This window comes from Sceloporus occidentalis, unplaced genomic scaffold (genome assembly GCF_023333645.1).
Source record: "Sceloporus occidentalis isolate IW3139 unplaced genomic scaffold, rSceOcc1.0.p SCAF_4, whole genome shotgun sequence".
NCBI lineage: Eukaryota > Metazoa > Chordata > Lepidosauria > Squamata > Phrynosomatidae > Sceloporus > Sceloporus occidentalis.
In genome coordinates this window covers 131,727,545-131,744,683 of record NW_028316984.1, presented here as the reverse complement: position 1 = coordinate 131,744,683, position 17,139 = coordinate 131,727,545, and the positions used below count along the sequence as shown (strand labels likewise).

At 40.3% G+C, this 17,139-nt stretch overlaps 1 protein-coding gene across 1 annotated transcript; it reads right to left on the bottom strand.

The window, feature by feature from the left end:
• Nucleotides 1–8,480: 8,480 nt before the first annotated feature.
• LOC149314621 (uncharacterized) lies at nucleotides 8,481–9,837 on the bottom strand. The gene is made up of 3 exons (XM_089523505.1): nucleotides 9,419–9,837; nucleotides 9,196–9,306; nucleotides 8,481–9,105 (listed from the first exon to the last, which is right to left on the bottom strand). Exons 1-3 carry the CDS (start codon nucleotides 9,710–9,712, stop codon nucleotides 8,563–8,565), a joined length of 948 nt encoding a protein of 315 aa, XP_089379631.1. The 5' UTR covers nucleotides 9,713–9,837; the 3' UTR covers nucleotides 8,481–8,562.
• Between the last annotated feature and the right edge of the window lie 7,302 nt (nucleotides 9,838–17,139).

Here is a 17,139-nt window from a genome sequence, read left to right as displayed (position 1 = left end):
ATGAGGTTTGTTTGTAGCATCAGCAAACACCTCCATGAAGAAATTGACATTTCCCGGATACATCTGTCGAGCCAAAGTAGCAATTTGTAATTTGTCCCGAGGATTTTTAAAGAGCACCATATATTTAGCGTTAAGGCTGATGGTCCGGCTACTTTTTCCTTTGCAAAAAATATTTTGGGTAATGAAAAATACACTCAGATTCCTATGATGTACAAATTGGGTGAAAACCCGCTCAAGATCTCTATTTTCAGAACCATGAATCATCAAATCATCTATAACCAAAAGATTTACTTTATTGGGGGGTAACAGTTCATCATCATCAAATTTATCAGGCATCCCCTGTACAAACTGAATAATAGGGTATTTACATTGGAGTTCTTTGTACAAATGTTGCCAACAACTGTAACACCAGACAATATTTTCAGGCATTTCTGAGAACACACTACCAGCATGATCCAGCATATTTTTTATAAAAAACGTCTTCCCACAGCCACTAGGTCCAGCGAGAATAGCTGAGAATGGGTGTTGCCAGCGTGTTTCCATTTTAGTAGCCATAAGGAAGTGTCCTAAATCCTTCAGTAATGACCCTTTTATCAAAAACAACTTTTTGTGTTTTTTTGAGATTTCTAGTGTGAAGTGTCCAATGCTGCTTATTTCTTACAATACCTGGCTGCTGTACCACAATTTCATGAGGTGTGGAACCTTTCTTGTCTGAGACGTAGGAGAATACCAGGTCTTTGAGACTGTCAAAATTAATTTTTTCACAGTTAGCGCTGTTCAATGTAATCCCCTTGACCTTCATGCAGGCTGTGCCGTTAGACAACTTATAACCGTAGGTCTTAGGCCCTGCTGACACAAACTCTGTAATGGTCTGATCTGCAGGAACCTCACTTGTGAGATCCCCGAGAAAATCTCCGAGAGGAGGGTCCCACTCTCCTTCCCGACTCACAAATATGACACTGTCTGTGTCATGGTACAAAACACGTCTCCCAAGCTTGTCTAAGAGTGCATAAAGTTCCAAACGTGCATAGGCCGTTGTAAAACAGGCAAGGAATTCGTTTTTTCTACCCGAGGTTGTCACCCGGTCGTCGGAATATTTCCAGGAGACACAAACAGCCTCATCGTCAACAAATTCAAACATTGAAACCTTGTAAGCATCAGAAAAAAGCAGCTGAAAGAATTCATCGGGGTCTCTCAACACCTGAGTGTGAGGGAGGTTTGTTCTCTGCCCAAACTTCCCCCACAAAGAATTTAAAAACAGCTTTGCAATCTGGCGCTTTGCAGGGTTCACAGCGATCTGATCTTTGCGCAAAAGCACCCCCTCCCTCATATGATATTCCTTTATATACTTGTTTTTGTCCTCATCGGTAACACACCAGTGAGGATAGCCTGAAGCTTCCTGCTTCTGTCGTAGGTGCATCTCGATGTATTTTGAAAACAACACAGAAGACCTGTGTGCAAAGTGCCATACCTCATAGATTTCCACAACCCTGTACCCCTTCTCTAGAGCCACATTTAACTCAATGGAGCACCACGTCCCCTTTAAGGCTCTTTGTTCATCTGTATGTTTGCACGGGTCCAACTGCCGCTGTTCTGCACAGGTTGAACACAGCACAAACATAAGTTTTCCAGAGATCCTGGAAGGCAAAACTGGAAAATAGAGTTTTCTGGGAGGAATAACTTTTGCCTTCACTATGCCAAAATAGTTTGTGACCGGTTCAAAGTCCTTATAAATGACTTTGGGATGCCCCAGAGGGTATTGTTTGGTTTTGTTAACATAAGGGTACAGGCTGGTGAAATCGTAGTATTTCACTGTCTCCCCACTTTTAGGTTTATAGTAGAGACAGATGGCATTTGTACGACCCCCAAAGAGAGCATCTCTGGGGTGTAGGGGTTCTGGAAGGCGGGATGAAGCAAGAAACGTTTGGAGTTTCACATCTGTTTTTACCATATTATCCCATTCGTGTTGCCAAATCGTTCTCAAATCAAAACCCCGGCTTTTGAGTTCAGCTGCTTTTTTCTGTGTGGAATTGTAGAGAAATTCATAAGATTTCCCCACCACAGGGTTTTTCTCCTGGGGAGGATAACACAGGACACATCCATGATAAAAGCAACCATTAAATTCAAAGGCTATTTTCCTATTACCTACAGCGGCATACCCGTCAAGAAAATAATCTCCAACTTTAACCTCTCCACCATTTAAGGCATGCTGAATCTCAAGCTTTTCCTCATGTTCAATATACAAAAGCCATTGAATAGACGGTGTGGAGTATCGCTTAAACTGATTGTGGTAATTTACAAAACTTGGAATTGCAATGGTGTTTTCTTGCAGAAACTTAAATCTATACATCGCAAGAGAGACACTTGCAAGGGTGGGGAATTGGAGGGGGTCTATAGCAAACCACTCCTCATATTCTTTTTTCCCTTTCTTCCCTTTCTTCCCTTTCTCCACTAACTTCTTTTCTTTTGTCAGTTCTACAATTTCATGCCTGTACTTGGTACAGGCCTCTACTAAAATTTCAACATCCTTTTTGCAGTAAAACACAAGCTCTTTCTGCATGTCAAAGATTTTATCCTGATTCTCTGAATACCATGCTAAAAAGGCTTCCTTTTCACCAGGCATCATATATTTTACACCAAAATCTTCAGCTGAGGGCATTGGGCCTACATAATCCCAATGCTCAGGTGTGTTAAAGTAATGGGGAAAATATCCCTTATAGCTCTCAAAGCCTAGAGCTTTGGGTAGTTTAGAGAGGGCCATAGGGAGGTGACTCAGGGAGTCAATAAATTTTATATTCAATTTTTCCACTGTAACAGAAATCAGTTTCCCACCCTGAGCGATAATTTTTACATCAAGTTTTTCTTTCACCAGCTGATTCAGCACCAGGTAACCATCATAACCCTTAGAGTTATGTGCTAAGAATGTGCAGTCAGAAAACTGGCGGTCTATAAATGTTGTAATAAAGTCAGATAAACATGTCTCCCCTTTAAATTCCCAACTTTTGCCAGCAAGGGGCCACTCATAATCTTCATCCTCATCATCGCTGTCATACTGCTTTTTAGCCCCTCTCTTATACCTCCGCTTTCTTTTGTTACCATTTTTAAAGCACTCTACAGTTTCCCCTGGAAATGCTTTTACAAAGCAGTAGTTAGGGACATGTACACCAGTTGCTTGGTGACACTCGAAATCGTAAAATAGATACTGTACAGAAACCTCAGGGGTTTTTAGGGGCTGCATGAAGCATTTATGTTCATCATCTTTTGTGATGAACCCCCAACAGACTGTGCACTGCCGGCCTTTACACTCTTCCTCATCATGGTAACTTTTCTGGTAATGCGAGCATTTAGGACAATAGCTCCTGCTTTCACAGCGTACCTTTCCCTCTGAGACCAGCTGCCTGTGTATTTTTAAGCACTCTTTAGACCTACAATTCAGCTTACAGTCAAAACACCTAGCCTGTTGATCTACCACAACCGCACAATCTTTTCTCAAGCAGAGGCGACAGAAATATAAGCAGGTGTGATTGTTATGGTTATATAGGCTCTGGCAAAATATGCAAAAATTTCGTACCCCGAATAAGGCTTTTACATTGATTACCCCATAGAAGTGTTCGTCATGCAGAAGCAGCGTGTATGTTTTTTGATATTGAGGGCCTTGGGTTTTAAACAGACTCCACCCCTTCTTAGAATAATGTGCCACATGAATATTAATTTTTAAGTGGTTTTCAGCATGTGAAATATCACTTAAGGTCACTTTTTTCTGATCAGACCAGCCAAGCTCCTTATACAGTTGCCTGGCTGCTGTCAGCAGTTTTGCATCTGTGGGAATCTTTTCACTCATGACAGCAATCAGGCCACCGCCAAAACAGAGGTTAGTGCCTGTATAATTTAAATCAACCAAATGTTTTCTTTTTCTGGCAACTATTTCACTAGAGGGGATGGAGCCTATTGATCTATGCCCTCCGCCCCCTGGGGGTTTCACAATCGTAATTATGAGACGAAAACTGGAATGGGCACAGATTTCCATGTTGCTTTGCAACAGGTTACTCAACTGTGATAGAAAATCCTCAGCATTTAAAAGGTCCTTACTTTTTTTAACAGAATACAGAGGATTTCTTAGGCCATCAGCCTCCAGTCTAATTTGAACACAATCTCCCAGACTAATTCGCTGGTTAAGATCGTCTAGAATATTTTGTATTGAGTTGTGTAATGCGTGTATAGCTTGCGTGTACGATGTTACATGCTCTAAGTTTCTGAATCGGAACTCCTCACCGATACGCACTGTACGATACAACCTGTGGGTCCACTGCCATGAGCGTACACGCTCTGCATACACGGCAGGGGGGCCCTCATCATCTGGGGAGCCTGGGATGTTTGCAGGTAGGGGCTGGCTCTCATCCCTGGATGATTCAGAAGACTCCAAATCATTCTGAGGTTCTGCACTGGAATAAGAAGGCTGGTTATTATCAGAAACAGAGTCACAGGGGTTTTGGTTCTCAGCCCTGGATGGGTCAGAGGCCACGGAAGAAGGGGTGCTGGAACAAGAAGGCTGGTTATTATCAACACTATGTTTAGTGTTTTTTACCAGGCTCCTCGAGTTCAGGCCCCCTTTACATTTCCTATTATTTTTCCGAGTGTGGAGTACTTTTTTTGATCTGTTAATCAGGGTGGTTACTCTTCTTCTCCAGTACAGTTTACCATTGGCAGGTTTCTTCCAGTACCCCGCCACCCTGCACCATTTACCATTCCGGCCTTTCTTGATCCTTGGTTGTAGTTTACCTCTGCCTATCTGCCGATGTTCAAGGGACCTGTCCACCATGTACTCGTTATATTTTTTAATACTCTCGTAAAAAGCATCCATATGAGCTTGTGTTACTGGATTGTCCCACATATAATTCAAATGGGCTTCATAGCCCTTGGCCCGTCTAAGGATCGCGCAACCTTTCGCTACCATTTTCTGCATCTCCACAAAGCAGGCCGATAACGTTGCAGCTTTCTTTCTGCGGGCTTCAAAGCGTTGTAAGAGATTTCCGTCAATCACCATCACCTGCTCATTATTTTTTTGCTTCTTAGAAGCCTGGGGTGTAGCATCGTGGGGTTCTTCTCTGTTACGTTTCAGAGATTTGTCTAAAAGCAAACAAAATAAGAAGTATTATAGCTCACTCACTCACTCATTACCCCCCCAGCCCTTAAATACCACAACACACACACACACACACACACACACACTGTACCTCCACTTTTATTTGTTGTCACTGGAGTTTCAGGTGCCGCATTGCCTTCGTGGCTGCCTTCAGCAAACATCAATTCTGTAAAGAAAAGACACTAATTTCAGAAAGAACAAACCCACAAAATAACACATTTAATGTTGTTAGCCCCCACCTCTAAATTATTTTTTTTTGACCCACAAAGCAGTGCTAATATTGTTAAGCACAAATTTTACCTAATTCTTCATCTGTTGGGTGTGTCAGGTTTGGGGCCTGTGTTTTAGCCAGCCCTCCTGTGCCCTGTGCAGTCTCCTCTGAAGGAACGTTTTGGACCTGTTTTTCCATGGCTTGCAGGGGCTATGAAGTACCAGCTGTGCCTGATGAACACAAACATGTTGAGACATGCCCACTAAACCCACCCCTCGCATATCAGAAAACCCCACAGAATTATACTGTTGAGACTGAGCTGCCACATTTCTGCTTCTGACAAGAAATGGAGAGGCAGACATTCAGCATTGTTCATGTTTACTTAAATCTAGTATGTGACCAAGTTCCAGATGAACAAATAGATGAAAAAATATACCACACTTTACAAAAATTGGCCAATTCAACTCAGAAGCACGTGGAAGAAAAAATGGAACCCTTAATAACACAGTTGGAAATTCCAAATATTTCTCGTGCTTGTGAAATAATCCATTTAGTTATGAGGTCTCAATTTTCTGATGGAAAAATCAACTGGGGAAGAATTGTGATGACTCTCTTATTTGGAGGTTTTATTGCCAAAAAGCTGAAGACCAGAGGTGTGCCTCTCACAACAGGAAATGTACAGCAAATTACCAATTGCATTGCCGGCTATTTGATAATGGAGAAACACATCTGGATGAAGGAAAATGGCAGCTGAGTAAGTTTAACACATATTCTTTAGGAAACCCTATGGAACCAGTGATCAATTGAGAAAAATGTGTTGCCCTAACAGTTTTTTTCTTTTCATTATTTCAGGAAAACGGCTTAATAATGACGCATGAAGTTACACCCAGAAATATGAGAACAGCTGTTTTTAACCGTCTGTACAATATTTTATATCTAAAGTGGTTGTTATTTCCGGCATAAGCTCTTGTATGCTAATGTCCTATAACAAAGCTATCCACCCAATAAAATCTTTTGAAATTACCTAGTCACCATCAATTCCTAACCCCTACACACACAAAGCAATGCTCAAAGCAATGGTAGTTAACAGGCTTATTTAAGAAAAACTGGCAAAAAAAAAAGTTTTAAACAGAATAAAAAGATTTCCAAATGGGCACTTATTTGAGAAAAAACAAAAAAAGAGCTTTTAAAACAGGCACATTAGACAATTTAAAACCTAAAAAAGACCTTTTTGGGGGAAAATGGCAAAAAGAAGTTTTCCAAATAGGCTTATTTAACAATTAAATGAACTTTTAGCACCAACAAGCCAAAAGTTAACAATACAAAAGGCTGTAACTCTGCTGCGTATGAGTAATCAGCTCTTGACCATAAACCCATTAACACCTCTGGAGCTTTGTTTTCTACCCCCATCAAATCTTCCCACAAAGTCTCCAGAATACTCTTAAAAAAAAAAAAGCTTATAAAGCATTTTAAACCTTGTTTCACAAAAAGAGAGCTTTTTAAAATAATATTTGACAAAAATTTTTAAAAATGTACCAAGCACATGTTTTGCATGTGGAAACAGGGGCCAGACTTTTTAATACACATCTTTCTTAATCCCATCAAACATACCCAGCAGTAAGCAAAGCAAAGCTTTTTAAAAAAGGCTTCTAAAGCATTTTAAACCTTGTTTCATAAATACCAAAAAGAGCTTTGTTAAAAATATATATTTAACAAAAAAAAAAAATTTAAAACAGTGCTGAGCACATGTTTCCAAGTGAAACCATTTGCCAGACATTTTAAAAACCCGTATATCCTAATCCACACATTTCTACTCTCAGTAAGCTTTGAAAAGTATTTTTTAAAAAGGCTTCTAAAACATTTGTAGCACATGTAAAATTTCTTTCTAACAGAACTACATGCTAACAATTAAAAACATTTAACAGGAAAATGCATAAATACCAATGTTTTTATGGCCCAAAGCCCCAGATTTTAGATGAAGTCCATGGAAAAAGAGAAAGCCGCATGTTATGCTTGTAATTTTAAAGCTGCTCAGTTTTCCCCCCCAAATTAATGGACATTCATCAAATATTTATTCTTTAGTGAGGGAAAAGGCCCACAACAGCCCATTTTGAATAAAGTTTAAAAATGGGGAAAAGGCAATAGTTATAAAGGCCTTCTTTTAAAAAACAATGCTATGGAATATACAGGAAAAAACTTACCAAGAACCACAGAGTCTCACAGGTATGGCAGCCAGAAAAGGACAGACCCCCTTCTCTGCAGAACTTTTATACGTCAGGTAACCAGTCTGTGATTGGCTCTTGAGACTTGCCCCCACCCACCCCTAAGAAAAAGGCTAGGTTGGATCTATCCCCCCTCCCCCAAAAGGTGGTCCTTGGAGGTGGATCTATGACCCAAAGGTGGTCCTTGGGGGTGGATCTATGTCCCTCCACCCCCCCTAAGGTGGTCCTTGGGGGTGGATCTATGACCCAAAGGTGGTCCTTGGGGGTGGATCTATGTCCCTCCATCCCCCTAAGGTGGCCCCCCACCCCTAAGGTGTACATGTTGCAGGGCACATAGCCATGTGGTAAGCCACCCCCCTCCCCTTTTCTCTTTTTAAAAAACTTTTTGCAGAGGGCCCCACCAGGGAAATATAGTGTCTGTTTAAAACTTCAACCATGCTTTTTGTTTCTGTGTTTAGGAGACATTGGGAGGGGGCCTTGGGGGGTTGCAAAAAATGATTTTCAACCCTCTACATTATTTAAGAGCCACCCTGATTTCTGCTTTTTGTTTGAAGTGGGGGGGGGGGGGTTGGAGAGGTAGCTGTACAGCTTAATTGTAAGAATCTCTCCTTTGCTTTATTTCTGTTTTTAGGCTAAGGAGGGTCAGGAAGTTTGGAGGGTTTCTGTAAGAAGGCTTCCCCCCACCCCCTCTTCATTGTTTAATTTAAAGAGCCATCTCCACCCTCCACCCCTCCATTTTGTATCCCCCACACCACCAAAGCCTCATGTTTTCTAGGGAGATTGAGTGGTGCATGAATACTGATACCCCCCCCCCCCCCATTGTAAATACTCATTATGAGCCAGCTCTAGAGTAGTCACTTTTTTGAAAAGAAAATCACAAACACCTTTTTAAAATAAACTCTTTTTTATTTTATAACCTTTTAACAAACATTTTTAAAAAAATATCAAAGCAGCCAACAGTTTTCAAACAAACTTCTAGTCAGTCTTTATGGATCAGATGGTCTGTTAATAGTTGTTAGAAATGTTTTATAAGATCTATTTTTAATCACTTTTAACACATGCTCCAAAATAGGCTTATCCCTGGGTTTCAAAATGTTATTTAATTCCTTCAGTGAATTTTCAGATCTCTCTACTTTAGTTACAAGTTGCAAGATTTGGTCTACAGTCTCATTTGTTATCAATAGGCCATTGAAACTGTAAGCTACAAGAATATATACGTGTAACACGTTTTTAAAATCTATTTGCCCACATAACCAGCTCAGTTTTCTACACAGATAACGTTTTGACCACAACAGACAGTCATGGGAATTTTGAGCAGGGGCAGAGATTACACAGCCAACACAGGATTCATAGCGATATTGCTGCAAACAATGGGTGATGATTCCATAACACACAGCTCTGATTGTTGACCGCATGAGAACTTTCAATTCTCTGGGAGAAAAATTTAATGGTTCTTTTGGAACATCTAGTCCAAGAATTTCAGCCATGACCACAGGGCTAGGTTGAGCTGTAGACATCTCGACGAAATCCTAAAAAAGAAAAAAGATAGATTACCTTTAAAATGCATTTTTAAAACACACACACTTAATACCAAAATCCCCTTCTAAAAGATGACTTACTGGAATATCATTCCAGCCAATGCTTGCAAACCTCCACAGAGCTATAGGTAATGTGTTGCCTCCACATGCTTCAGCACACTTCTCTGCAGAACTGCTACTGGCCTGAGGTTGCTAAAATATAAAGAAAATAGTCTTTTTTTTTTTTTTTAGAGGAGAGGTGGGGAGCCGACTTTGTAAGGCTAGTCAAAACCCTTTAAAAATAAAAAAAAAACCACTTTTTTACCTGCATTACAGCTGGTTCTGCTGAAACGGCATCCACCAGGCGGTTCCATGCTTTGCAAATCTCATCAGCTTCTTCGCTAGCCAGGTCAGCATAGGTAGAAAGCCCATCATCTGAACTATTGCTAGGATAACGCTTTCTGCTTTTTGGCTTCACATCCCCTGTTTCTTGCTCTGTAGAGTTTGCAGAAGTAGTGGGGGCCTCCATGTTGTCTTCTCTGAACATGTCTGGGCTTGCCCAAAGGCTTCCTGTAGCGTTGCTAAAACCGTCTTCTGATTGGCCCTTTTGAATCATCATGGTCACATGAGTCCCTTCAGACGCTCCACCTACAGGCGGGGTTTCATGCTGGGGTGGGGCCACAAGCGGGGGGCGTGGCCGGATATCCGGGGAGGGCAGGACTTCCGGCAGAAGGCCGGATATCCGGGGAGGGCGGGACTTCCGGCAGGAGGCCGGATATCCGGTTAAGGCGGGACTTCCTGTTAAGGCGGGACTTCCGGGGCGGGGCACCTGTCAGTGGGCGGGGCTTATGAGTTTGACGAGAGGTGCCACCCTTTACTACTACTGCTTAGTAACAGATTCAGATAATTATGAATTATAGACTGAGAAATCTATAGCTTTTAAGACATTCTCTTTAAAACAGTGTGTTTTTAGATTACTAATTAATCTATATGGAGAACCAGAATTGCATAACTGTTTGAGTGTTGGACTAGGACACTGGGAAACCAGGGTTCAATTCCCAGCTCAGTCATGAAGCCCACTGGGTGACCTTGGGCAAGTCATATGCTCTTAGTCTCAGGAGAAGGCAATGGCAAACCTTCTCTTGCTCAGAAAACCCCATGAAAGGGTCCCCTTAGGGTTGACATCAACTAGAAACCACTTGAAGGCACACAGCAACAAAGAAGTGCATCATAAGCAACCTTGAGTGCTCGTTCTGGGTGGAAAACCAAATCTATAATCAATTGGTCAGTCTCTTTGCATTGTCTCCTAAAGCTTTCTGTGTAAGGTTGTTGTGTTGAACTTCTACAATTTCAAAATTACCACTACAGCACTGACTATGAACCATACCAACAATAAGTCAGGAATATTATTGATAATGGGCCAGATCTGGTGGTAAAGAAAAAAAATGCAGATTTCCTTGTGGAAGACCCTGTATACAAAAAGAAATCATATAATAGGCAAACAGAAGGTACAAGCAAAAAATAAATGATGAAAAGCACTAACCAATATAGGAAAAAATTGTTTCAAGACACATTATCCCAGGTCATCAGCTGATCAAATTCCACAGACAGTGGATATTAAGCAGATGCCAGATTAGTGGGCTGGGTTCATACCTACTGGCTGCACAACCTGCATGCATGCAAAAGCATGAAGGATTTGGTATCTAGGTTTTATGCTCATACCTCAAGATGCTATCTAAGGTGCTGATTGTATTTTGCAGAAAAGGTGTGGCATCTTTAAAATTCTAAAACCCAAAGTTCGTAAACCAAGAGCCAGAGAGTATACACCACCCTAATGTGATGAAAACCACCACCTGTTATGGACAAGATGCTCATTGTGCACTTTCTGCACAGTCTGTACCTGGGGTAAATATTGTTTATTGAGATTTGTGTTCCTCTGTGTGTTCCTCATCCAGGATAGTCAGCTTCACTCTGTCCAAGAAAACCTCCTAATATATGAACAGATATACGAGCCTCAGGTTGCTAGGGCTTCTATTTCAACAGGGCAACTGCATGTGCAATTGCTCAAATCCTCTGGCAAGAAAACAAACATATCTCAGCTGTTGCAAGTGACCGCAGCAGCTCACTCACCATAATCAGTGTAGAAACAGAACTCTGGGCCTCCTCACTAACTTCTTGCTAGAAGAGCTTATTCAACACATATAACACCCTATTCTACCATTCTTCTTCAGCATGTAGCTGTCTAGATGTTGTAAACTACAACTCTCATCAGGCTTAGTCAGATTGGCCAACTATCAGGGGGTGACAAAGATTGTAGAGTAACAACATCTAGAGAGTACCACACTGGAGATGACAGTTGTAGACTATCAGCTTAGCCCCTCCTATTTAAGTATTTGATAATAAACAAATAGATCAGTGCAAACACCTTGGCCACAACAGGTTGGTCTCATCTTTTAGCCACCTTGAATCCCATTTTGGGAGAAAGGCAGGATAGAAATCAAACAAACAAATAAATAAAATTTATTTAGAGAACATGTACATACATATCCCCTACGTCATTTGAGTACTGGGCATTAGGTTCTGTGCAGTAATAACAGATCAGAAATTCCTAGCCACTTCCCACACACAAAGCTAGAATTCCTAGTTTTGCAGGAAAACACAATAGTCAGTTTTATCTGTAGCATTGTTAAGAGAGCAGACACTTCAATGACTGTTTGGAAGACAGCCTCAAAATATATTCCATGCCTAGCATACTAACATGGGAAAGGGCAACCATCAGCCAAATAAGTTTCAGGCTATGCTCTAAAATGTCTGCACCTGTCACTAATTGTCAGGCTTCTGTAATTTAGAGCTAATTGTTTTTGGTAATAGTTTGATGTGATGTGATTGATTGCATTTTAAATAATTACAGCACTTATTATATCTCCTTTGTTCAACATGCTTTTTTTGGTAGGAGAGCACATGCTGATGAGCAACACAATTTGTTCTTCTGCAGCAAAACTTAATCAGAAAAAAGTGCTAAATATAGACTGGTGGATGGAACTTAAGAATACCTCTGTCATTCGGCATACCAGAATGAGGGATATGTGGGAAAGACAGGCAGATTTCATCAGCATGGAGCTTCAGAATGTCTCCACAGCAGAAATCAAGCGGCAAGGGCAACCAGGGGAGGGGGTGGGATAGGTTGCCTTATTTCATAGTAAAGATGTGCATAGTTCTTAGAACTGGCTGATGACAGTGTTGCCTGGATAATATCGCTTTTTGCACAGGTAGGACACAGTTAAAAAGAAAAGCTTTACAAGTCTATGACCAGCTTGGAGGGAACTCGTTACAAACAACTAGTTAAATGTAATAAATTCATTTTGTAAAAACAAACCCAAAACAAATCATTTTGTAATATTGTAATTCACCTAGGGATCTTTTCACTTTTTTGTGATATACCTACCACTGTACAGTTACTCGTATGCAGAGGTGTGGTCTCACTAAGTAGTTGAGGAGGAATATTACATGATTTCAGTGTTGGGTTGTGTTGTGTCTTGTGTTGCTGCCTCTTTACTTGTTGAAGCAAAAACAAGGAGAATGAGAGGCAATATGTTTTAAATGAGTGGCCTCTAGCATTCCAGTGTTATTTTAAAAGGGATCTAAAAGTATCCATTTTAGTTATTCCTGAGAAATGGGGAAAGTAAAACATTGCATTTTAAAACAGAAAGTATAAAATTACTAATCACTTTGAGGGCTGAGAAATTTAACTGAAACAATTTACTTTTTAAAAATAACTTTCTAAGCTCATATAGAAAAGGACCACAGTATCTAAAGGATGGCCTTTTCCTATATGAGCCTGCCCACATATTAAAATCAATGACAGCGAAACTCGGTTCCAAATTATTACTTCATATCAACAAAGATAATTCCTTCTATTACATAAATAGAATAGTATACTCCTCCCTTGTCACAGGAAATGCAAAAATTGCCTTGTTAATTAGAGCATGATAAAACCCAAGCAGGCTTCCATTTTAACCAAGATCTTTTATCAGGCCACAGAGAATCCTGAAATGAATGAACTAACGATAAATATAAGCTCTGTAGGACTTCAAATATTTATAGCTAGTTTATAACTCCTTCAGTCAATGTTTGTTATTGTTGGGTCTGTTTCTCCCTTATAGGTGACCTTAAAGCAAACTTATCATGGGGTTTTCTTGGCAAGATTTGTTCAGAAGGGGTTTGCTTTTGAAGCTTCCTCTGAGGCTGAGACAGTATGGTTTGCCGAAGGTCACCCCATGGTTTTCCATGGGTGAGCAGAGATTCGAACCCTGGTCTCCCAGACTCCTAGCCCAACATTCAAACCACTACACCATGTTGGCTCCCTTGATGTATTGTACTTTGATAAGAGATTAGATGTAACTGACTTTTAATTAAGAACTTGAGGTAAATGATTATGATGTTAATACACTTTAGGCTGTCAAAAGATGCTTGACTAAGATCTTGACAGATTGGACTCAGAAAGCTTAGTGAGTTTCTAGCTTGGCTTTAGCAAGGTGGAAGTTAATAGTCTGATTGATTTACAGTTGGCATACTAGCACAAATTGTTCTTCAGCTAGACAAGTTGTACATCCACCTTGTCTGGCTCAGGTACAATTCATGCTGATATCCTTTGGCAAGAGAGAAAAGACAGAGAGAAGGATAGTTAATAGTAATTCAAAAAGACAGAGATGAGTATTAGGTCTGGGGGAAAAACACTGAAAAAAATAAGAAGGTAGCAGGGATGATAATGCAGAATTGTGTGATGGTCTGAATTCCATTTCCACACATTTTTTTAAATATAAAGTTACCAAATTCACACTTCAGAAGCTGCTAAACAAGGTGAAAAGCTACCATCCTTCATTTTTTGCAGTGCAGTTGAGCAATGCAATGAATTTTGTGATGCATTTCTTCAATTAAACATTTCATTAAAAGCCATGTATCATGAAAAACTGCATGTCACATATGTACATTAGGGGAAATTGCATAGAAAGAGACATATATTCTGGAAAATTGCTTGCAAAAATGCAATTGACAAGGAAATTGCTTGCATAAATAAAATGGAATACTGAGTAATCACAAAAAAGAGTCACCCATTTTTATTTTGGGTTTGGGTATTTTCCTTTTTTTCAAAAAAGGGCAGAAGGTACTTTGTTTTTATTGGTTTAAGTTAGCTTACTTTAATGTATAGTTATTACCAGCTTTTATACTAAACCTAATAGCATTACCTCTACTCATTCTTATTATTATATGATGCAAATATATAATTAAAGAAAAAAAGTTGATGTCTAAGCAATTTTATCTATTGTGGAAGAGAAGAAGTTGTTCCTTCAAACCTGCATATATCTAGTTTTTGTCTGCATGGCCAATTCTCCCAGAATGTTAAGACTGTTTTATTACACCAGACTGATGTTTTTTATTTGTTTGTTTGTGGTTATTAGCTCTGCTTCTTTATTGTGTAAACTAGTTGTTCAGTATATAGGACTAATACTTTAAGCTTCTCTAGAGGTTAAAGAAACAATTAAATATGGCCCTCAGTATCCGCAGATTCAAGGATCCACAGATGGCAAGCCTGTGTTGTCCCCAATGGTGGTGCATACACAAGGCTGCAACACCATTAGGGACAATGAGAAGTCCCATTGGAAGCATAGCTGCATGCACGCACCACCACTGGGGACAATACCTAATGGCCATGTGCGCATGTCACCATTGAAGTCCCATTGTCGCTAATGGTGGCATTGTCTCTAATGGTGGGGACAATGGAACTCGAGCATCCAAGAATTTAGGTATCCACGGGGGGGGGGGGGGGGCAGAACGGATCCCCTGTGGATACTGAGGGCTGACTGTACTATTTTCACTGCCATGGCTCCATCCTAGAGAATCCTAGTATTTGGAATTTTGTAAGGTAATTTAGTGAACTCTTATGCCTTTGCAAACTATGGCCCCATACAGACAGACCAAAATAAAGCTGCTGGAGTGTGGCTTTGGCGCGGCTTCTAGACTCCTAGGACACATGCCTCCAAAGTGATCTGAAGCAGCTTTATTTTGGTCTGTCTATATGGGCCCTATATATCCCAGGATTCCTTATAGTGTAATGATGGCAGTTAAAGTGGAATGTATGGAATCATAGGATTTGGAGTTTTGTGAGATAATTTAGAGAGCTCTAATGCTTCCTGCAAACTACATATCACATGATGCCGTAAGGTACAATAACAGCAACCGAAGTGGGATGAAAGTGCTAGAACTGTGTAGTGTGAAAGGGCTATCCTTTAAAAAAAATTAATGTGTCTTCTTATTTGCTTTTAATTTCATTAGACCTATGAATGGAAGACCTATTCAAATAGAAGGCACACAGTAATATTAATACTTACTAATATATTAAACTATATAAGTAAAATATGAATACACAGAACTCTTACTGAATATCACAATAGTAACTATATTATATTCAGCCTTGAGGCTGTGTCTAAACATGAGAATGTGACAGAATGGGCTGTACTGCTTTAGGCAAATGTGAGATACCACTTCAAAAAGGGTTTGGGCTCAGTAGCAGATAACAGAAAGGTTTCAGGTTAAGTCCTTGACAAGTCTGGAAGTTGTAGCCCACAACTGATGTTGTAACATTTAAGGCTGTATGTGTGGTAACTCACACACCACACAAATATCCTCACACATGCTTTCTCCAGCTTAGTAGACTTCTATTATTTATCCCTACTTCACAGCCTGGGCCAGATGCAGCTTCCTAATAGAAAGGAAACACAGCAAATGGTTTGAAACTGAAATGAGCTGGCATGGTCCATGTTTTGCCTAGGAAGGCACAGGTGCCTTTTTAGATCAGACTAAATGAAGCCTAAAATGGGTCTACATAATGCTGAGTTGCAGTTTGCTCAACATGCTGTTTGTTCAGTCAGCAGGCAGGCTATAGACAGAAGGATGGGTGGACCCCTGTCTACATCAGGCCTAGACAAAACATGCCCTGCGGGCTTCATGCAGGCTGTAAACCCTCAGAACTCCCCTATGCACCTGAGACCACTTTTAAAAACAGCTATGACAGCCAAAAAAGAAAGAAAGAAAGAAAGAAAGAAAGAAAGAAAGAAAGGCATTTCTCCTTCTAGGGCACCTCCATGCAGAGCAATTATCACTTAAAACAGAATGCACCCCCCCCCCCCCTATAAAATGAATCCTCCCCTAGAATTGGGAGAAAATGACATACTTTTCAACATTTCATAGATGAAAACCAGAAAGAAGGAGAGAAAAACCACTGGACCTCATCCCCTTCCCCAGAACCATTCCCTTCTCCTTTTGTGTCGTGTCTTCTTAGATTGTAAGAAGGGAACCGTCTAATTAAAAAATCGTATGTACAGTGCTGTGAAAATTTACAGCGCTATATAAATAAAGCTTAATAATAATAATAATAATAATAATAATAATAATAATAGGACACATGTAGACAAAGCAGTAACAGTTATGAATGAGGAAGAATGCATAAGCTAGGAGAACCTGCAGCAGTTTGCTTTTCTCTGAGTCTACCAGGAAGGGCAAGGTCTTGTCCCCTTTTGTACTTTGTATTCAGTATGCAGGAACTAAAGTAAGCAAATGACAAACAGGGGAAATGGGAGGAGGAAAGAGAAACTGAAATGTTTTAAAAGCAGTTGGGGAAAAAGTGGGACAACCCAGGATTTAATCAAGACTGTCCCTGCCAAATCAGGACAGTTGGATAGTATGCAGTCAAGACACCAGTCTGACAATACCACTCACGCACCCCTAAATATACCTTGGTAGCCTGGAAGTACCCTGACCAAAGCAGATCTGAGGCACTGGAAACAGGGCCCCTGGAAAATTATTGACTGTAACCCCAGCAGTTATGACAGTGTCCAATTTACAGAGTATGAACAAGGATGCCAGCCTACATTTTCCCCACAAGCTGGACTCAAGGTGGCTTACCAATTATAATTCAATATATTTAAAATATAGTTTATATCTAAAGCCTCCATTACAGAAATACTACTGCTTTCTTACAGCTGGAAC